The following is a 22,522-nucleotide window of genomic DNA, read 5'->3' as shown; positions in this document are numbered from 1 at the left end:
TTGCAAACCCAAGTGCCTAATTTAGCTGAACACATAACAAAGGTAATACTCCAGACCTTGTCAGACCACACAAACACTTCTGAAGTAAATGGAAGCTGCAGGTGCTCAACATCTTTAAAAAAAACACACTCATTCAGTACATGCAAATGTCAGACCAACTATTTTTTTTTTTAATAGGCAGTCAGGTTTGAACAAAGTCTTTCATAACTTAACTTTCACAGAAATCAATTGGCTCACTAGAAACACGCCCAATGATACTGCATTCTAGGCTGAAAAAGCCAAACTACATTGCTATTTGTTTAAAAACTGCTTTTATGCCCAGGCCATTCACTGAAATCTAAGCAATGCAACCCCTTTTTTTTTTTTTTCCCTAAGCAAGCATTTTATCCAACAGCTTGCCAAGCTCCGTATAAACACATTTTACTATTTCATAAAGTTTATATGCCAAGTTTTTGAAACATGAAGTGACAAGCTCTCAGTGGAATTTCTGCAGAGCTACATGGTTCTTACTGCTCTCAGCCCCCTGAGACTGCAAATTGACTATGAGAAGCAAGTAGCCAGGATCTTTTTAGTTGATACAAGAACGCTTTGCAAACTTGAAATACTGAAATAGTCTCTCTATGATCAAGCAAAGAAGAATCCCTTTACATGTGCCTCAAAATCCCCCAGTGATCAGCACGCTATAAATATGCATCACTGCTGGGTTGCTGTTGTTGCCAGCACTGGAAGAAGTTTCTCTCTGTCATTAAGAAACCCTTACATTTAACAACTAATGGTAAATATACTCCGCTGCACGTTTTAGGTAGCTTTATTAGCTTTAGGTAGCTTTATTTCATAAAGAAATCACCCCATCTTTATTATTTAGGTCACTCTCTACATTTTCCTTATGTCACATCTCCGTTTCACCATAGGTCCTAACGTCAAACAGCAGCAATTGAGATTGAACTTACTGATGGTGTAAAAAAGGGGGTAACAACCCAGTTTCCGTGCCTCATGAAGTAAAACCTCTGACTACAAAGTACAGTTGCATTTGTGCCACATTATATTGCATTTCAATCAAATTGACTGCCTACTGAAACTTTTCACTTCCTTTTACCAGCAGGCCTAATTACAGCTCAAGGTCTCCCTTAGCTAATCAGTCAGAGCTGGAGATAATCTATCTTTTTTGCCATGTTTACTTTTGGTTTATTGCCCATTTGTATTTCTAATACTATTATTTATGGATTTTGTAGACACGTTCTTCATGGTGCTTCGCAGCATCCATGCAATCCTTGCAACAACGTTCCGTTACTACTGAAGGAAATGAAGCAGATAAGTTATAGACAGACATCAAACTTCTTTTTTTTTTTTTTGGTCATAGAAAGAGTAAACTCAAAGTTCCAACTCTTTTATGTTTTTCTTACAAACAGTAATTTTAGGACTACTGCATCACAGAGCAGCAGCAAATATTTTATCAGCATTTTGGGTATTTTTACCACAGCTTCCTCTCATATAACTTTTATATATGTAATATATCCACTTGTGAATAAGTAACTTAAAATTATAAAACCAAGACGACTAAATCCACCAATATTAGGAGAACTTGGGGGCATGCGTAATACCCAGAAAGGCTTTAAAGTTTCTTTTTCAAGTACGTTATGTGTAATTGTTTTTTTTAGGTTGCAGAGCCAGTTACAGTCAGAACCAGAGCTCCTTTCTCAGCGTTCAGTCCTCCACCTGAGCTGGTGTGCTAACTTTCAGTTACTGATCTCTTTGATACTGCGTCTTCTTAACTGAGGGCTTAGAGTCGAGACACACATGAATGCAATTTACTCCTACAAAAAAAAAAAAAGAAAAAGAAGAATATCTGGGTTTTTCTATTAAAGTTAAAGCAGCATTCCATCAATCACTTCCAGAACTTTGTAAAACAAACAGAAGAGGGTATTTTTTTTTCATATTGAGGGGTTTTCTCTTTCGAAGTTTCGGTTGCCTGGAGAGGAAGGCTCTTCAGCTTTCTGCCTGAAGGGTACCGTGTGAGATCTGCAAGCATGTTTTGCAAGTCTTTATACAGCACGGTTGGCACGCTTCTACAGACACGGCCTATGTCATCGCAACGAAGGGGAAGCGCTCGATGGCTCCCGTGGAGGAGAAGGGTCACTGCCAGCCCCTGCACCTGCACGGGCGCCTTTCTGAGGCCTCAGCCCCGCTCCCCGAGGACCCGGCGGGGTCGGGGGGCTGCAGCCCGAGCCCGGGGCAGCTCCCGGCCGCCCAGCACGTGGCCGGGAGCCCCCGCAGCACCTGCGGGAAGGGGGGCGGCACCCGGGGGGGGGGGGGGCCGTGCGGGGAAGCCGGGCACCCCGCAAACTTCGGGGGGGCCGCAGGAGGAGGAAGAGGAGGATGAAGGGGGGAAGGGGTGAGGGGACCCGGCGGCGGTTGCCGGCCTTACCCGTCCTTGCGGCGGGCCTTGTAGACGTGCCCGTAGGTGCCCCTGCCCACTTTGCAGCCCTCGTACTCGAAGAGGTCCTCCACCCGCTCGCGCTCGGCCGCCAGCTTCGACTTGAACTCGTAGTCCATGTCTCGCCCATGGGCAGGGCGGCGGGGGGGAGGGGGGGGGAGACCGGATCAGCACCCCCGGCCGGCGGAGCCCCCTCCGGCCGCCGCCATTTCGTGGGGGTGCGGGGCGCGCGGGGGGTGGGGGCGGGGGGGGCGGTTTGTTTTTGTTTTGGTTCGGGGCTCTGCGGCGGGGGGAGGGGGGGGAGCGGGGGGGAGGGGGCGCGCGCCGCCGCCGCCCGCTTCAACTCGGCTCCCGGCGGCGCGGCGCGGGGGGTGCCGGGAGTCGTAGTGCGGCGGCGGGAGCAGGCCCCGGCGGCTGCGGGCGGGATTTCCAAAGGGGGGACTACAACTCCCAGCATGCCCCGCGCCGCCTCCCTTTCACTCCCCTTCCCTCCCCCGAGCCGGGCGGGCGGGTGGGCGGTGTCGGCGCACTGCGCTCCCCGGAGCCGGGCTGAGCGTGTCGGCGGCCGCGGGGAGCCCGCCGGGCACCCGGCGCTGCGGGGCGGGGGCGGGAGCGAGGGGAGCGCTGCCGAGCCCGGGGCCTCCCGCCGGGACGGCGCCGCGTAGCGCGGCCGCTTGTTTACCCAGCCGGCTGCCACTCAAAGCGTTAGCCCCGCCCCCCGCTGGATGCCGGCCCCTGATTGGCCGGCCCGGCCCCGCCCCCGCCGCCCGGCCTCGGGGAAAGGCTTCGCGCCCGCAGCCGGGGCCTGGGGGCGGGGCGGGGCGGCCGTTGGGGCCGTTACGGCCGTTGGGGCGCGCGCGGGGCGCGCTGAGGGGATCGGAGCGGGCTGAGCGGGCTCGGTGTTAGAGCGAGGGGCGCGGGGAGGGGCTGACAGGGATCACACGGTGACCCGCTCTTGGTCATGAGGTGTGGTGCTTGGGGATCCTGACAAAAAGCTTCAGTACCAGCCACAGAGATTTGGGGCAAAGGTGCCGCTACCTACAGGATCACGTGTATAAATCACATTTCAGTCAATTATCCCTTTTAAAATCACATCTCAGTCAATTCTCCCAGGATTTCTCTAAAAATATTACTCTCTGCACGCTGCCTTGCGTCACAGAGATCAGACCTCATCCCAAGGTTATTTCCTGGCACACAAGCAAGCTGTGGCCCCTGCCTCGTGTGCTCAACCCTACCTTACAAGTGGATGAAACCAAACGAATCAGATGAAGGAAAGAGTGGAAAAGGAGGTTGCACGTAGACAGAAACCATCCCGTGCCCGGCCAGCCTTAGCTGGTTACCTGCATGGAAAGTTTTTCCAGGTAGCGCGGCGGCTGGGAGGGGTAGGGTGGCTGATGGGGAGCCGTCGCTGCTGACGAAGCACAGGGAGGGGTCCGCTGCTCGGGGAGGCACTGTGTGATTACCAGCACATAGCTGAATCATGAGGTCCCGGCCAGGAGTTTGGTTCCCAAACAGTGGCAGGAGTATCACCGTTTTGAGGTGATTATTTCTTCCAGAAGGCAATGGCTGGTCCAATGTGCCGGGTATCTAACAGTCAAAATTCTCAGAAAACTGTCACTCCGTCACCAAAGTAATGTTTGCCACAGAACCACAAGTACTTTTTTTTTTTTTTTTCAGCTGCAGATACGGATCTTTCTGAATGAGACCAGATCATGAACTGGCAATTATCCTAAACACAGCAGAGAGTGGGCCATTTATCTTTCAGCATCAACATTAAAGACCTTTGCTAAAATTAGAGCTAACCGTTTTAATTTTGCAAAGCTCTCACATCTTTAGTCACCTGGTAATCAAATCCAACGTTGAGAAGAAAGGGACACAGACTCACAAGGACAAGCATGTAGCTGCTGCAGGAGGTTGTGCTACCTAGGTGCATTAATCCAGACTTAAAGTCACAAGGACTAAGGAATACCTTGCTGTCAGTAATAACAAACTCTGTGAGTTCCCGTTGCCCTCAAAGTAATAATTGTTATTTCCCATTTTCATCAGTGACAGTTGTTTTCTTCTCTTTCCATTACACCATGCAATGAAAGCCTGCTTCTTGCTATAATTTGCTGCGTGTCTGCAGCCCTGGTTAAGAGGGCTGACAGCACACCCAGGTACAGAAGGTCAGCTAGGCTGACATTTGTAAGCCAAGGCAGCTTAATTCCCCTCTAACCTGTACTGTACCCGGCTCCCTAGCGCTGCAAATAGTTTTATCCTTTCTTCCATAAATCGATTATGCTTTGGCAGTCAGTATTTTGCCCCTCACTGCTGCTCCTGGGAGCCTGCCCGATAGAAACCTCTCTGCCAGGTGGAAGCCTTTTTTTAAATTCCAAGCCTGTGTTTCCGTGTGACCAGCCTACATCCATCTTTTCTTCCCATGCAAATACTGCCCTAAAGTAGCCTTTCCCTCTCTCCTGTGTGTGTCCCCTGCCAAAAGTATTTATAGACAGCAATCTCATCCCCTCACAGCCTTTTATTTTGCTGGATTAAACCAGCCGAGCTCTTCTCTTTCCCCTCATTAACTCCCAACCCCTCTTCTTTTGATCATCCTGTGGTATTTGCCAATCCTGCGAAGGAGAATTTACATTAAACATTTCATGTAGCAAGCATGCCATTGCATCTTAAACGTATGTTTTGTTAGAATCTGAAATGACCTTATGAATTCTCATAGAAACAGTTAAATAAAATGCATTCCTTTTTATTTAGAAATTCATTTTCACTTGTTTTACCCTTGAGAGGTTTGTGTCTGTTTAATAATAACACAAAATGGGACTCCCTCTGATCACTGTACCAAAAATGGGAGTTTGGCTGATTCTAAGCAAGATAAGTAAAAAGCAAAATGTTATCTGTGCTCCCATTCCTTCTCTCATGGCATAGCCTTACTTCCAGTTTCTGAAACCTTCTGCTGAAAATGTAAACGAACACGTAAAGCACAGCATCAGCTCAGCATCAGCTCAGCATCAGCTAAGATTAGGCCAGCTCAGAGGGCGGTAGGAACGAGGGTACCTCCTGCAGAGGTTTTATCAGTTCATGGTTAGAAGATGGGCACATTTGTCTCGTCTGGAAGTTGGGGCACACGGCAGGCTTCTGCCTCAGCTCCATAAAGATGGAGAGTGTCGTCGTCCGTCTGGCACAGCCGCCACGCTCGCTGGAGAGCAGCTGCTTGGCACCCCGTCCGCGCTGTGCCCCACGGCGAGCAGCCCTGCGCACATCCTGCGGGCAGCAGCAAACGGGCTGAGGGAGGGAGAGCGGTGCTGTGCCACGGCCGCTGCTCTTCCTAGCGTGGTCGCGGTACGGGTCATACACATCTTGTAGCACTCACTTTTCTAAAAAGTCCAGCAAACAGACTCTGGCTGAGTGGAAAATACGGGTGGGAGGTAAAAAGAATCAGATTGTATTTCTCCCCTACTTGGACAGTCTCCAGTTACTGAACTCCACTTTGACACTGATCCTGTTCTGAGAGACTGTACTCCCGTGGAAATGGCTGCTGCTTATTCAGAAGTTTTTCTACCGTTCTTCACTCTGGTTTATTATCGTGTTATTCACTTCTAATCAGAAGACAAGCGAATGTAACACTTTAAATATATAATGCCCTACCCTTTGCTGATTGTGCTGATGCAGAAATTCTGAAAAGCCACATCAAAAATAGAAAGTGAGAGGCTTGCAGACTGCAAGCATGATTCTGGGGGGCTGACAGCCTAACTGAAGATGCAGGGCTGTTGCTGGTTAGAATCACCATTTCTTCACAGTCTCAAGCTGCTGAGGCTAAGGAGTGCCCAGGCTGTTGGACAGGAAAGGTGTTTAGAGCAAGTCTGAAAGCTGAGGAATTGCATGTTCTCACCAAGTCTCTGTTCAGTTCTCCCAAACAGTAAGACATGCATTTCTTGTGAAAATAATAATAATAATAATAATAATAATAATAATAATAATAATAAAATAAGACAAACAAAATAAAAAGCAGAATTTGTTTTTTAACCCTTCAACATCAAGAAAGTGGTACAGACCATTTTTCTTCTTTTCAGATTGCCTTACACACAAAATACACTTTTTTATTTCCACTTTGTTTTAAATTAATTCCCTGTCTTAATTAGTTGCATTTTCTGTCTTAGCCAACCACTTACTCTTTCCTGTTTGTGTATGGGTGAGACCAAAAAAAAAATAGTTTTTTAATTTTTTTTCTAGGCTACATCTGGAAGTAGTTGCACCTTTTGTTAACTTACTCTTTGTAGATTTTACTTGTTAATCCAGTAAGAAATTTTGGACTCTTAGGGATCAGGGACAGACTTTTTCCAGTAGATCTTGAGTGGGACATTAATAAATGTATGGAAGCAATGGTTACTTACGTCGGTCACATTGGAGTTGATGTTACTTCTCATGCATCTCAGAAGCCAAAGGAAATAAGAGTAGAGAAAATTCAAAAGGAATAGCAGTTTCTCATGAAGTGCATTGTTATCTCTACAGACACAGAGAAAAACTAATGGTTCTGCCCCAAAGTGTAGAAATATACTTGGGAATTTTAAACATATTGGCATGAAAGTGTGAAGAGCCTGATTAGAGGCTTAGAGCATGTCAGAGGATTTTTGGTAGGCATAGCTTAAAAAGTCTTTGGCTGTACGTTTAGGTGTTTTAATTCTCAGTAAAACTCTATATTTTGGAACCTTTTATGTCAATTAACTTCAAAACACGTATATTAAAAGTATTAACTTTATACATTTAGAAAATAAAGTACAGCACTAAGGCGCTCTATCAAGATTTTGCAGTAAATCCAGAAAGAGTGCTAGGAATGGAAGATGGGAGGCCTGACTTCTGCTCCCATTATATAATTATTTGGCTAGCTCTGTGTTTTTTAAATTTGTTTTTTACAGTACCTTAATCCAAATACTACTAAAATAGAAACCTTGTGTTGCTTTTCTTGAGTATAATCCAAAAAATGGGTCTCAAAATAGGCAGCACTGCTTTTAACCATTTTTTTTTTTCTTGAGAAAAAGAGAGCCCTCACAAAAACTCACAAAAGCTTCTCCCTAACTTCTCTTTACAGACAGGCAAGACTGAACAGTTACCTCACAGAGACAAAGGAGTTCAGTGTTCAGCAGGTAAAAAAGCGGGACACAGCAAAGTAAATCAAAATAATTCTGCATTGCTTGGTGTGCAGCTACGATTCAGCCTTATCACTGACCCACCAGTGTCATCAGGCGTGTGTCTTAGCACATCCACTCACTCCCTATGAATTGTGAAGCAAGATGTATGAGCTCATTTCAGCTGGAAACACAACATGCAGTACAGCGTGCTTGCTTCAGTTTGCCAGAAAAGGCAAAAAGTCAGAGGATACAACTAACTAATGCCATCACGTTCACATAATGAGCCTGATAGCTGGTTTAGAGGGCCAGTCATTACAACCAACGTTAAGCAGGGATTTAGAGAAAGCCTTGAACTATAAAAATGTAGAATCTGCACTTAATTATGGAGAAAGCATAAACTTTAATTCTGAATATAGCAGCCAAAGAATTGGAACTGGGAGCCATGCAGTCAGTGTAACTGAGTTTCCTCGGCTTTTTCAATCCACGTGCATCATTGGCATTCCAGCACTACCACTTTGTACCTACTACTGCTTCCCTTACGATGGTCACAGTTTTCAGAAGCTAAAATAATTCTAAACTTCCCAGTAGAATACACTGACTTTTTTTCCATGGACTGGGAAAGACGGTAGTATATAATGAAAAACGAAAGATGTTTCTTTAATTTCTAGGGAAAATACACGTGAAGAATACAGAGGAGAACGCATCAAAACAGCCCAGTGGGACAGCTTTCTGAAGTTAAATCTGTTCCCACAGACGAAACAGAACTCTGCTAAACAACCTCAACCTTACTGAGTTCTATTATTCCACAATAGTAACTGCTATGTTTTCAGCTGTTTCCACTGAGTATAATACATTTTATACCAATTTACTGGGAGAACCCATCCTATGGATGGACAGCTATGGCTATGGAGTTGTATTTCATGACAAGTCTATAGGACAGTATTTAATTTTTGTATTCCTTTTACCCAAATAGATTGTGATGTCCTTATTACAGCAAATGTTCAAAAGGGCTTTAATAAATCATCAACAGATAGGAGACACTGGACAAGACTGGACAAGATATAACAGAATTCAGTTGTACCAAGTGAGATTTATGTATAGAAAAACATCTGAGCAGTAAAGGTATTTACATACTTGAATTTTCTGGAGATAGTCTGTAATCATTAGATTAAAATCATTAGATATTTTTAAGAAAAGTTTAGATAAACCTCAGACAGAAATTTTGTAGGTAATGAAGGTCAATATGATGAGAGGAGAGGGGATAGAAATTAAATTTCTTGCTTTTTTTTTTTTTTGTATTGCCCTATTTTTCTATGACACTGATTCTATATGACATACAAAGGAGTGTCATCTCATGGACAAAGTTTAAAGACAAAAGACAGAAGTAAACCACGAGTTTCGATGACAGAAAGGTTATCCCATATGGATTGCTTGAAGCTGAGTCATTCACAGCTCATAAATGGACTGGGAAAAGGAATGAGTGATGATGTGACAACATTTGAAGAACATATATAACAACTCAAATCTAAAGCTGATTGAAAAGTGCTGCAAGAGAGACTCCCATGACACCGTGTGAGTAGTGGTAGCTGAAAAGCACTGTTCCAAAGTGCAGTGTAATGCACACGAGGGAAGAAAAAAAAAACTTGCATACGTGATGACGGACTCTAGAATAGCTAGTATCAGTCAGGAGAAAGTCTTGAAGTACAGAAGGGGTTATGGCTATGTGCTTGCCCTTTTCTTGTTCTCTTTCATTTTTTGCTAGATGGACCACTGCTGTGAACTACTACAGCCGTTCTTATCATCCAATGAGGAGAGACTAAATAAATTTGGACCAGTTAGATGGGAAAATGAATGAGTAGGGGGTGATGAATGATCAAGAACTAAACTGATTTGAAAGAGGTTGGATAAACTTGGTTAATAAAGTGTCATTTGTGGCTATTATATACAGTGTTTCAGAGGAAACTACCAGCTCCAAACAATTCAGCTTGGTAGAAGCTGAGAAGATGAACTGGCAAAAGAAACCAGCAACGCAAAAGCTGATTCCATCCTGCCTGGGAATGATTTTGAGCTTCGTGAAACTATGGTGGAATTAGACTCAAGAAAACCAGAGAAGAACTCTTATGTTGAGAGCCTTGATACATTACTGAAGTTCTGTTTTTCTTCTCTAATTTTATTATTACCTAATTCTATCCATGTCTCAGTGGCAAAATCCTAAATTATCTAGGTTCCAGAACTATATTTACAGCCAAATAGGAAATGACAGAATTGGCTGCTGGCTCATTATGCTGAAGAAGTTGAGCAACTCTGAATTTTAGAAGAAAGCCAGATGGTCTAATGGGAGCAGGAGCCAGAAGTGCCATTGCCATGCATTCTTTTATTTGGGTCCAGGCTTTCTATCTGTAATATAAGGCAGCGTGCATCCCCATCTTTAGGAAAACTTTCGGATTAAGGTTCTACCAAAACTATCACTTAGCTTTACTAGCTATGTCCGTCCACCAGTAAAGAATTTGCAGTAGGCCAAATGTCAATCAGCCTGAAAAAAACAAGTGACCAAAATCTTTTTACAGTTCAGACTGTGATCTCGCCACTACAACTCAGTAAAAAAGATTCTCCTGAGACAGATGTCTACTGCTAATGCCATGTAGAGAGAAAACTAAGCACCAACTGTTGGAGCAAACCTACTTCTTAAAGCCTTGCCACCAGACCCTCAAAATTTTATTGTCAAACACCTGCAGTGCTTCTCTCGGGGTGAACTATCAAGGAGAAGGTGACTGGTGACTTTGGCCTGCCAGAAGGTGCAGAAACAAGGGTTTATGCAGGAGAAGAGCGGGATTGATGCATCCAGACACGATAACTAGTGGCTCTTACTGCAGTATGTTAAGACCTTTACAGCAGAGTAAGACTTCTTACCTTATCACCAGTTTCTGTGTTCTTCTTACTCCATTGTACACATAGAGACTCAGCTAAATTAAAGAAACCAAAGGTATTAAATTAATGCACCTAAACTGAAGCACTTTCAACTGCCACACTAATGCTTCTTTGATGTATAAAGTGCCCTTGGTTCTCTATAGTCTGTGAGAGCGTACTGCATCTGGCTGGGATGGAGTTAATTTTCTTCACAGCAGCCCGTACAGTGCTCTGCTTCAGATCTGTGACCAAAACACGTTGATAACAAACCCAAGTTTTGGCCATTGCAGAGCAGTGTTTGCCCAGCATCAAGGCTTTCTCTGTTTCTCACTCTGCCCCCGCAGCGAGTAGGCTGACCCAAAGTGTCCAAAGAGATATTCTGTGCTGTATAGCGTTGTTCCCAGGAACAAAACTGGAGTTTTTGCAAAGTAGCCTTTGCTCACAGACTGGCTGGGCATCAGTCTGCGGGTGGGAGGTGATGAGCGAGTGCCTTTGCATCACTTGTTTCTTTTCTTTTTTTTTCTTTCCTTGACTTATTAAATGTCTTTATCTCAAATTTTGTCTCACTTTTGTCCTTTTAATTCTCTTCCCTCATCCCACTTGGAGCAGTGAGCAAGCAACTGGGTGTGGGTTGAGCTGCTGGCCGGGGTCAACCCACCACAAATGGGCAAGGTCTGGGAAAGAATGAGAAGGAGGGGGATGCATCCTACCTGGCTAATTGCCTTGCCTGACTCTTGCCTTCTGCAATGTGTATGGGAACTACCAAATCCCTATTACTAGGACTGCGTGGAAGAAGTCACAGTTACTTTTCTCCTTCTTATCTGCTGTGTCAGTGAGAAGATATTATGGATCTCAAAAGGATTCACAAGCTGGTTGTTGGGTGAAACAACCAAACAAACGGGCTGCTTCTTCCAACCTCTAATGCAGGCATAGGCAGCCTGTAGCTCTTAAATCGCATGAAGCTTATGTGTGGCTTCTGCAAGAGCTACACCATATGACAGACAGCAGGCAGCGTAAGTACAGAATTTCCTGCAAATTCTGTGTGTCCAGCTGTTAGAAAATGCAAACACTGGAGCTGATGAATCTGGAATTACCCTGTTGCCTTGGACCTAGCTCTACTCTGCACTGCAATGTCTGTGACAGACAAGTCTGTAAAATCGTTTTGCAGTTCGACCACTCCTTTGGCATTGACAAGATGCCAAGTGAACTTAAGCTTTCATCTCTCATATTCCTCATCTGAAACTTTGATACTGCACAACCACACTCAGACTCCATGACAGCCAAACTGCAGTCTTCCTCTGATGGGAGTTTTCTTATTAGGTAAACTTGCAGCACAATAGGCTCCTCCACCAACTCCGTGACTCCTGACGAACTGTAGGAATTTGGATTCTATGGGTGCATGAGCTTTTCAGGACTGTGTGGAAGAAAAAAAAAGTGGAAAGTTTTGGATTTTTTTTGTTTGTTTGTTTGATCATTTTTTTGCCTTTTTTTTTTGGTTGGTTGTATATTTTTCCTCAGAGTGAAGAAACTTAAGTTTTAAGGAGTGAAATTCATATACTGAGCTTCAATAGTAACTCCTTGGAACTGCATTTACCCCAGAGTCTATTCTGAACCTCATTTTCACCATTGGAAACCTCCATTATTCATGTTTTGGTTCTTATGTCTATAAAGAGGAACAATAGACATCCTTAATAGGACTACATAAATTTAATTGATAACCTTGGGCAGAAAGCTCAAAGCTCAAAGTATTAACCATTATTTTATTGCTATTACTTCATTATGGCAAAACGATAGTTGCTAGTGCAAACAGGACTTCCTTCATATAACCTATAAGTCCATCACTTACAATGGATTCTTTGGTCTAAGACCAAACAAAAGGAACTGAAACTTTAACATACTTGTTATAGAAACAAGCATGGCTTGACATAGAAATTAGTGCGTTATCAGTGGTAACAAACGGTAACAGTAGACAAGTATCAAGTTAGCAAATTGTTCAGATAAGACGTCCGAAATATTGCGTGTATTGAACTGGATGCTTATGGAAAAGAAGATAAAGTAATATAAATAAAATTTCTTTAAATGGTGACCATTTTGCTGGTTCTTTCTGGGTGTCAAGCCCCTTCAGTCTGTCTAATTTGGTCGTGATGCTTTTGACTCGGGATATTCCCATTCGAGTTGTGCTGTTACGAAGAGGCAGAAATGAGGCCCTGGCTTCTCTGGATCTGCGTGCCATCCTTTGTCCCTCCCCTGTGCCACAGCTCGGGCTCGGCCCATCATCCATCTTCCCTTCCCCCAGTGCCCCCAGCTCCCTCCTCCTGCCTCCCAGCTCCCAGCTGGTGACAACCACTGGGATGTGGCTGCTTTCTATCCGGGCATGTGCAGGCTGGCAGAAAAATAAATACAATAAGTTTTGAGCTCAGGCATCAGCCTTTTCTTCATGGTAATAATTGGAAGGAAGTGATCTTTCTTTTACAATTCACAAACTTGAAGGAATTTCGGTTTCTGTTTCAAACGAAGTTTCCTGTTTCTGTATCAAATGTAACTGCAATAAGCTCGTGGGTTCAAAAGTTATTAGAGAGGGTCTGACAAGATCAGCAGGCAAATGGCATTATCACCTAAACCCTGTTTCCTAAGGCTTCGAGTCAGGGAGAAGTGCCCTCTGATGATAAAACAAATATAATAACGTCAAGGACAGGTCTGGGCAACAAGGAAAATCTTGGTCTCCGGAGTTTCCAAACCATTTAGAACATTCAAGGGGGTTCTCCAAAACCATTTAGTGGCATCACAGCAGAAAAACTATAATTGTTTTGATTTATCAGGATTAATACAGAATTTAGTAGAGACCAGGGTGGCATTTCAGGAGCCAGAACTTGAGTCTTTGAAAAATGTCCTTGAATCAATTCCCAAACAATAAAATTGTAGTTTGTTGTCAAAAACCTAGGGCTTTTTATTTTGAAAAAAAAAAAAAAAAGTATTCATAGGTGCTACTATTTGGAATTGAAAGATTCATTGGGAATGAAAGATTCCCACTGCCTTTAGAACTTCTTGTGTATGAAAGGCCTTCTACGTGACCATCCATAGATGAGAATCATACGCCATGTATGGGTGTGTTTTCTGCCTTTATTAAGTGCATTCTTCTTTCACATTGCCAACATCCTAGACTGTATCCGGCTTAAATTCAGATACAAAAAGAGCTAGTTTTGGCACAGCACAGGTAACAGATGGTACCTGTTCTATAGTATGATAAAACTGAATGCTTTCTTTTGTGTGTAATCTCTTTTCCTTGATATCACTTAAATGTTGATACCACATGTCATCCTTATCCCTCCCAGAACACATTAAAAGCGAGGGGAAAAAAAAGCCAAACATCAAATTCACCTTGGTATGACTTTGATGGAAGTAAGATAGAGAGATTAGATGAACTCAGTGGCTTTACAAATTATTTTATTTTTGTCTGTCAATAATTCAGTTTTCATTGAAAGTCTGCCAGGTCACTGAAATGGTAGAAAAAGCCATCTAGTGTCAAAAAGATGTCTAAGAAGAACTTAATGTGTGAAAGTAGTATCGTGGTTATACCAACTATGGATGAACTGGAAGCAGAGAAGTAGATGTGATAAACTCCTGGTGAGCAAACAGGATGCAGTGACTATAGCTCGTATTGGTCGGGTGGTCGGGCACATAATACACTTTCACAGAGAAGTGATATAATATAGAAGTTCTGAACATCTACATAAAAAAGGCTGAAAATAAAGATAAAAGATGGAGGAAAGTCCCAGAACACGGGGAAGTTAATTTCCCAGTTCAGTCTGGTCACGCAAAAAAGCAGATCCAAGTGCTATGATGTGAACACTGCAGAGCTTTAAGTGGGACAAATCCTGTAGAATCCCCTCCAGAAGCTCATTCCTACGTCCATAAGCTATACGGAGTAAATTCAAGCGATGTTAACTACAAAAGTTGAATTGTTGTATGTGGTTTCTCTTCTGTTGACTTAAAGCTGTTTGTACCTGTTTATTTTACAGTTACACCTTTAGGCCATGAGCACGAAGTAAGTTTGCAGACAATTGTTCCCTTCAGAGATGCTACCACTCCCTACCTCCTCCTCACCGACCTTTTGCAAAAGGCCACCTAGTCCTGCAGCTCTGCCGGCCTGCTCCAAAACGTGCCAGCCTGTGTCAGAGGAGCAGCTCCCAATGAAGCCCCCAAGGGGACAAGCCAGGGAGCACCGACACAAGCCCTGCCACCAGGAGAAGTGGGTGAAGTAACCTGCTGCTGGGGGTGACAAGCCACAGGACATGTTATCTCTTCAACTGTGCCAGGTATGTTGGGAAGGGAACAGCAGCCCACTGCCCCGCTGACAGCTTAACCCGTACAAACAGATCTAAACCGTGCTAAAACCTTGCCTACACACAGCTCTGTGTACTATTCTTGCCATATTGATCTGGAAAATCAATAGAGCTGACGTGGTAAACCCCTCTTCTTGAATAGAACACTATACATAAAACTTATTTATAGTATTCTACAGTTATTTTTTTTACTGATGTGATATTCCTATAAATTTAACTCTAATACAATGTTATTTTATCATATTCTACAACAGGAGGTTGTGTTGCATCCTAAGCCAACGTAGAAACATCCTAAGCCAATGCAGAAGCACAAAAGAAGATAAGTATCTCATCTTTACTCACATCTTTTATTTATCTATCATCTCAAAAGACATTTTAAATTTAATCTTGTCTTAAATTATACTGTAACATAAAGGAGTACAACTTTAAGTAGTTCTAGGAGGTCCTTATTACCCTAATGCACAACAGGAACAGCGGGAAAGCTGCTGGGCAGGGCCAAATGAAGCTGCACCACAGCTGGCAGGGCTGCGGGTCGCGAGGTCGCTCCCTGCTAGGTGGCACACTGAGGGGGGCTGAGAGCCCCCAGAGGTCTCCTGAATGCCTGCTGGTGGCATTGGAGTGGATACAACTTGAAACCAAGTAAAACAGCAGAAAAAATAGCAAACTTCTCATCTTAAAATCCTTCAGTTACACAACATATTTCTAAATGATGCTCCATATTTAAACAGTATCTCTTTCTTGAGAAACCTAGCAAAAGCCATTACTATATACAAAATACATTCAATGCATAAATGCATAGCATATAAAAGTATTGTGTTTCTCTAATTATAAGGTTTCATTAGCAGGGGTAAGATGAAAAAAAAGGCTCCTTACCTGCTCTGATTCTTCTATCTGTACATTCACTTTGAGGGTGTACTCTATGGTTGTATTGCAGGTTATCAGTTTTACAGCTGCAGGATTATTGCCCGAATTGTAATCTCCAGGTGCAGTTTAGCACCATGCCACCCACATATGTACGTAGTGTCATCAGGGTCTGTTCTTCCCTTTCAGTTTCCATGAATCATGTGCTCCTCATGACTTATCTTCCTGCAGAAGGAAGTGAGCTGTAAAGCTATACACACACACAACAGACCTGCAGAAACAATTCTTAAAGGCAAGTAACGCATACTCAAGCCCTTGTCAGTGCCTGTGGCCACACAGTGGGCAAGTAGCGCCATACTCAACCCAAGTCCCTAACAGAGTATGAACTGTGTGACGGTCTTCCCAAGGGCAGCATCAGAGTTAGAGACTTCAGAAATGGCTTAATACTTGGTAGAAGCCCCACCTAGGCACTCCATACATCTTAGGAATTCAAACAATTTGCAGCACTCTGTTCCTAGTAGGAGGTTCCTTCTTTAATCTCATAACAAATCCAAATGCAATCATTTTATTCCGTGGGACAATTTCCTCATGAAAATAGCAAACTCGGATATCTTTCTCAGTCAGAGGATTTAGAGCTTAAGTCATTCTGAAAGCCCCACTCTAATTAAGAGAAAAAAGAAAGTGCCTGCTTGGCAACCAGCATATGCAAGCAAGCTTTTTTTCTTGATTTAAGTAATTTAGATAGAGCAGCAATTTTATTTAGGTGAGACATTACAAAAATCATACACGAAGACAGGAATCCATCTGCTATTTCTAGCCAAGGTTCAGTTTACCAGAATAAAAGCATTTTGACAGGTATGTACCAAAAAGTGGTGGCATGAGGTGATACCCTGGTAATGATGGTATATTGTATCAGGGTATATCCCACAGGAGAGGCAACTTCTGGGACTGCATGCTAAGAACCATAACAGTTATTTAATCCAGAATTGCTTTGCCTGCCCTGGAGTTAATGGGATTGCCACTACCCTTTCCTGTTTTTTCCTTTAGAATAACCTTGCGTAAACAGAGAGTTTGATAGAGAGTGTACATAGCTTCCCAGCTCAGGAATCAGAAACACATGAGAAGGACCCTGAAGATAAACTACCCCTGCAGCAAAGATCTAGCATTTCCTGTTAAAATTCAAGATACAAAGAAAGCTTGACATAAACCCTGTGTCGGAAAATGTTTGACAGATCTTGACTCCATACTTCCCGTCCAGTAGCTCGAAACAACTGGGGCATTTGGTGCTCTGGGTAGGTGGCCTGCAGGGGATGGCACTGCCTGTGCACTCTCTTGTGTAGTAGAGGGCACTTTGCACCACCCCCTTTGTTGATAGAAAACAAGGGAGTGGTATATCCCTTTTTTTTCAAAACAGATGATCTCAGCTCCTGGCACAGGACATTTGAGATGCATTTCTCTGAGTTCAAGTAGATCAACGTGTGGCCTGTGCTGTACCAGGGACTGCAGCCCCTGAGACTGTCCTTTATCTCTGTGAGATGCTTATCTGTCACTGCTGAGACATTTATGCAGAAAATGCAGGAACTCTCAGCAGCTTGTCCAAGGAGTGTCCCTGAAAGACATAAATACCTTGTAGCCATTTGCATGAAGTTTAATTTACTCCATTCAATCAGTACAGACAAACTTGTACCCCAGAAGAGCTTAACAAACCCAACCTTGAGAGAGCTGAATTTATACAAAAGCTTTGCTGTTCCTCGAAAGAAGTCCTGCTGGAGATGGGGTTTGAGAGGAAGATAATCTGTTGTTTAACTGGCAGACTTAAGGTGTATGAGAGTCAGCTGTGACTTCCAGAAATTTAGCATGAAATCGATACTGGTGTATTCCATTCTATGCACTTGTGTCATTAAAAAAAAAAAAATCAATAGCTGCATTATCTTTAGATTGCCTCATATATTGTGGCACTGTGAGAAACTAGGTGTAGGAAATAAAACCTTAAGCCACCCAAAGCCACTGCAGTTAATCATATTTAACACCTGGCTAAACTGGGCTCACCCAGAGCTTTTGGGAGGGTTGGGAATAAACAATCCTGCTCGAATCGCTCTGTTGTATTACCTGAGAGCCCATTAATAGGTGCAGTTTCTATTAGAGCCGTATGTAATTGTAGAAGCCATGGGCCCTGATCAAGTTTAGGACAATTTTGTACTTCTCATTTTTCTGTTCAAGCACACAAATGATACAGCAACCCTTGGAAGGGCCTCCCATTAATTTTTCTATGACCTACAGACAGACTGACTATTGACCATAAATCTATTTACTTTTAATTAATATAGATTAATTAATATATCATTATGAAAAGTACATGAGAGGAAATTGCAGAGAGTACGCTCTGCTGGTCAAACTCCATAGCGATGCCATAGCACCGAGTTGCAAAAGCTCGGTGCTTTGAGATTTGCTCAGTTGCAAAAGAGTTGTTTACTCTCTTTAATCTATAACGTAAACGCACGTGCTCTATGACAATTTCCTCCAAACTGATATAAAAGCTCATCTTTTGTGTTGCCTGAATAACATAACTTCCGTGAACAGCTCACACTTCAAGAGGAACAACCAAAACCCTCTGAAGAGCAGAGGGGAGAACAAAGTGCCAAGGTAGTGCAGGCACCAGTGGGGAGAGCCAGTTCTTTGAAACAGCATGGGACCAGAGACAGATTCCTGGAAGAGTCAAGATGAGTACAGCAAGGAAAGGGGAGTGGAGCTCAAGGATTTCCTGTTGCATTTTAATTTGAAATGTATGCTTTTTCATTTGCAGCAATGCTTGAACCTGACTTTTTCCTCTCAAAAAGACTGCCTTTTCTTTTTTTCTGTGGCTTAGCATAACAAAGGGACAGGCTTTTAATGGCAGCTGGCTTTTCTTTGCCTTTCAGACAAGGGAAAAAATCTGATTACCTCAGAATATGTATTTTAAGTGTAGAAAAATGTCCTTTTTATCCTCCTGGATCCTTACTGATCCCTTCCCATACTCGAGTTCCCAAGCTGTTCTTATCTTTACCCAGTGAAGATAGGCCTTTGGGTACCCGGGCGCTTGTCACTGCAGAGGACATTATGGTGGCCATAAGCACTGCTTCCCGTATTAACATTGCCTCCACTGCCCCAGTGCTCATACTTCAAGGTCCCCTGTATCAGTTCCCCTTCCATAGGACTTTGGGCTCACAGGCAGTCCCTGGCTATTTAGCATCCCTGCAGCAATGCTGATACCCAGAGCAAGCTGTCTGGAAGGAAACAGACCCTCTGTCTTGTATCTGGAAGACCTTCATGCAGGGAAAGTTATTTAAAGAAGTTCCAAGTTCCTTCTCCTTCCTGTTAACGAGCAAATCTTAACGATCTCTCATTTGACAGACGGTCCTAGAAAACCACGGTTTCCATAACTGCTGAAAGACTGACATAGATTAAGGGGAAAAATGGGTTAAACAAGGGATAACGTGCTTCCAGAGCCTCTTTATTCCATGGAGAATGGTGATACAGATGAACATATGCAACAGAGGGACAACATGCTGGGGAGATCACAGAAAATATCACGTTGCTGAAAAACAACATCCTTCAAGAAAAACAGAGAGGCAGATAGGTGCATCTGTTATCAATCACCGCTTCAGACAACAAGTTTAGGAGTCACGGAGCAAAAGAAACAAGCCTTCCCCCCAAGGCTCAAATTCCTCCTTGGAATTTCTTCAATTTTCGTGTCTGCAGAGCTGTATTTCCTCGTCCACCCCGTGCACAGCAGCTATTGCCAGCCTCTTTCCCAGGTTGACTGCCCAGCCAGGGAAACCAGCAGCATCTTGACAACAAAACGCACTGGCTGGCTACGAAAAGACACAATTGCTTTCACAGTGCATTAGCAGCTTTAGCCCATTAATCTAACAATCCCAGAAAGTGTTGATCTATTCCCAATCACACACGTATTCAATCATTGATTTTTTTTGTCTGTTTTCAGTAAGAATATTTAAATTACAATATTAAATTCCTGTGAAGTTGTCTATAGTACCGGTTTGGCTTGAGAATGTAAAACTGTAGAGTGCATTACCACTGCACCAAGTGCTCATATATTCACGTTAAAAACAACCAAAACCCAGCAGTTTCCTTAGTGTAAGAATAGGCTTGCTTTGGAATTCCAATACTAACTGAATAGCAAAAATCTCTGTAAACACCACTGCATTTAAAGCTGGAACATGTGTATTTGTATTATTTGCAGTCTTCAGGCCACTCTGTTCTGGCTCCCAGCTCCCCCCCCATTCCCAGCTGCCGCAGGTACACGTGTAACCCTGTCTCTCCCTCCAGGCAGCCCAGTTTGCCTTGCCCTTTACTCGTCCTTCCCGAATTCCCGAAGGCAATGGGGGACTTCTCGCTGGGAGAATGGGGCCAGAAGCGATGAGCTCCTGGGAGGGGGAGAGAGGGGAAGTGGACCGCAGGGAGATTGGCCCAGCCATATGGAGAGGGCAGCTTCAATAGCACTTGGTTTTGGAATTGGAGCTTGCTTTTGAAAGGAAACTTTTGATTGTCCCCATTCTTTGTACCATGCTTTGGTCCATGCTGTAGAGTGGTCCTACCGTACACAAACTAGATTTCTGTAGGCTAAAACTGTATGTGAGAGCACACTGCAGGAGCACACATTCTGTTTTTTAATGGATATTCAGTCTTGGGAGCAGACTAGAAACAATCCAAAAGTAAAGACCCCTGACATTCACACAATATGGATACTGAGCTGTCAGAACCAGTTCTTTTGTTCTGCAGACCCGTTCCCAGAGACGTGCCTTACGGTCGTGTGTACATCAGCAAGAGCAGGACCTCCAGCAGTACCCTGCGTTGGTGCTGTGCGCTCCCTTTGCTTCCCAAGTCTTTTATTTTGCTCCTGGATATTTCCAAACACTCCTCCAACCTACGGACTCCAATCTCCAACTGAGGAGAATTCAGTAATGAATGTAGTTAATTTGAAACTGATTATTTTTTCTAAGGTCAATAATGGGAAAACCGACTATCAAGCAAGAGCCCTCCTGAGAACACAATACTACAGGGATCTAATGTTACCCTTAACAAAGCAATGCTATAACAACTAGCCTGATGTGTGCCTGCTCAACCTGACAACCTACTGCCAAGCTTTCCCTATTGCTTAAAGCAGGCTTCACAAAAACAGAACTAAAAGTACCCAGTGGTTACAACAGCATGCTCTCTTCACTGCAACTAGTCTTAATACGATGTGTCGCTTGTCAGTTTTAAGTCATCCAAAGTCACCTCGCATTTGCTGAAATGAGCGTTGAATCTCTTGAATCTCTCCTTTTTGGTTTCTGCATTTGAGAAGGAAAGGCTAAGTTTCACTGTCCATGCTTCAATTAAAAAACAAAACAAAACAAAACAGTCAAAGATAAATGTTTCCTGTAAGTATTGCACGTCTTTCTTGATCAGCCAGGGTTTACATCATGGACAAATATGCCTATTTGTATTCAGAGGGTGCAGACTCAGGATGCGTCCCGTCTATTTCCCTACCACAATCTCACCATCCCCTGCTTCAGATGGCTCTGTTCCCCAGGCACCACCCTGAGTCATAATCTTAGGAAAGTAGGAGATACTTAATGGTCTTGCAGACCTGCATGACAACTGTCTTTATTGTGGATTTTCCAGCCCAATTGATTGCCCACTGTCTGGTAAGCATGCTAGCAATGCAAACTTCTAGAGCATGATTGGTATTTGCTTATCTGTCGTCAGAGTGGCTCTCGCTCTGATGTCTCTTTGATGAAGGGCCAGAGCCACTACCTCTTCAGCATGCAATTTCATTTTTGTGGCTTTCTTCATTCTGAATTTCTTCATCCACCGCTCGTCATCCAAAATCTGCAACATGCACTTTCACCCTCCGGTGTGTTTTTCAGGCCCAGAAACATTATTATTCCATGGTCTGAAGTTATTTTTTTTCTCCTCCCCAGAATTTCGTCATTCTTCTCCCATTACTCATCACCATTTTAGAAGGGGTTGCTGAAGTCCCACGTATATCAGAGATATGCGAACCAGAAATGTAAGGTACATTAGCCTTTGCAGATCTCATGTTGATGGCAGAGAGACAAAATAGCAAAATATAGAACTAATAATTAAAAAAAAAAAAGTTTTATTTTAGAAAACACCATGTAATAGAGAATTGTGGGAGACTGATCCTAATATCTTGACACTGGAAGAATTCTGCAGAGAAGTGCAGTACAAGTTGGTACAAGGATGCCTCCTGACATTTTGCTGTGGCTCCACCCAACACAACCACACATAGTGAGGCTGGGTTGTGTCAGGCTAAGCGGCTACGTATAAATGTACTCTGATGTTGCAGCGTCAGCTGTTGTAGGCTGACAGCATACTTGCTCATGTAGTCATATCTTTAAACCTTGGGGTTGTCAGTTACAGACTCGAGGTCTAGAGAACTAGCTGAGATGCAGACATCAGTAATGCAGACATCTCAGGGCAGATAAGACAAATTCCAGTGCTGATGCTGTAAAGGCGGAAGACAAAAGCTCTCAGATCGATGTAGGGATGTACACCTGAACAGGGGTATTTGTAGCCATTCTTCATAAGTTTTCTAAGAAACTTAATATGATTTTCTCTCCAGCAAAAATGCATCAGTCTTTCAATCCCTGAAACAGAAAGGCATGCTTTGATGCAGCATTCATGCAAAATCATTGGCAAATAGATTATGTTAATAAAATAAATTATTCCATATATTATTTTTTATTATAACTTAGCTTGTAGTGCTCTTGAAAATGTGTAAAAAGATTGTTGCTGTTTCTGCATAGGAAGTTAAGTTCTCTGCTCACTCTTCCCAGACTGGCCATAGAGTT

General features: G+C 43.4%; 1 protein-coding gene and 3 long non-coding RNA genes across 5 annotated transcripts in view; 1 reads left to right on the top strand and 3 right to left on the bottom strand.

Moving 5' to 3' along the window:
• The window catches only part of CDK19 (cyclin dependent kinase 19), a 127,730-nt gene extending 125,045 nt beyond the window's left edge, over positions 1 to 2,685 (bottom strand). Inside the window, exon 1 of one of the 2 annotated variants that reach the window (XM_066994424.1) lies at positions 2,426 to 2,685. Coding sequence is in view for 1 of the 2 variants with exons in the window: in XM_066994423.1 (XP_066850524.1) it covers positions 2,426 to 2,553 (128 nt within the window). In the remaining variant the exon portion in view is untranslated. The remainder of the gene's footprint in view (positions 1 to 2,425) is intronic. The other variant, XM_066994423.1, reaches the window with a different exon arrangement.
• Positions 2,686 to 5,158: 2,473 nt separating this feature from the next.
• LOC125185039 (uncharacterized) lies at positions 5,159 to 17,363 on the bottom strand. Its single transcript, XR_007169890.2, has 4 exons — positions 15,973 to 17,363; positions 15,678 to 15,890; positions 10,465 to 10,517; positions 5,159 to 6,856 (listed from the first exon to the last, which is right to left on the bottom strand). It is a non-coding gene; the product is annotated as an uncharacterized lncRNA (long non-coding RNA).
• A 1,456-nt stretch (positions 17,364 to 18,819) lies between these two features.
• The window catches only part of LOC106032587 (uncharacterized), a 13,042-nt gene continuing 9,339 nt past the window's right edge, over positions 18,820 to 22,522 (bottom strand). The window contains exon 3 of the long non-coding RNA XR_010830423.1: positions 18,820 to 22,318. This is a non-coding gene — a long non-coding RNA (uncharacterized lncRNA). The remainder of the gene's footprint in view (positions 22,319 to 22,522) is intronic.
• LOC125185040 (uncharacterized) overlaps positions 21,584 to 22,522 on the top strand; it is a 3,770-nt gene continuing 2,831 nt past the window's right edge. The window contains exon 1 of the long non-coding RNA XR_007169891.2: positions 21,584 to 21,722. This is a non-coding gene — a long non-coding RNA (uncharacterized lncRNA). The remainder of the gene's footprint in view (positions 21,723 to 22,522) is intronic.

This window comes from Anser cygnoides, chromosome 3 (assembly GCF_040182565.1).
Source record: "Anser cygnoides isolate HZ-2024a breed goose chromosome 3, Taihu_goose_T2T_genome, whole genome shotgun sequence".
NCBI lineage: Eukaryota > Metazoa > Chordata > Aves > Anseriformes > Anatidae > Anser > Anser cygnoides.
The sequence above is the reverse complement of the archived record's forward strand: the minus strand, read 5'-3'. Positions and strand labels throughout refer to the sequence as shown.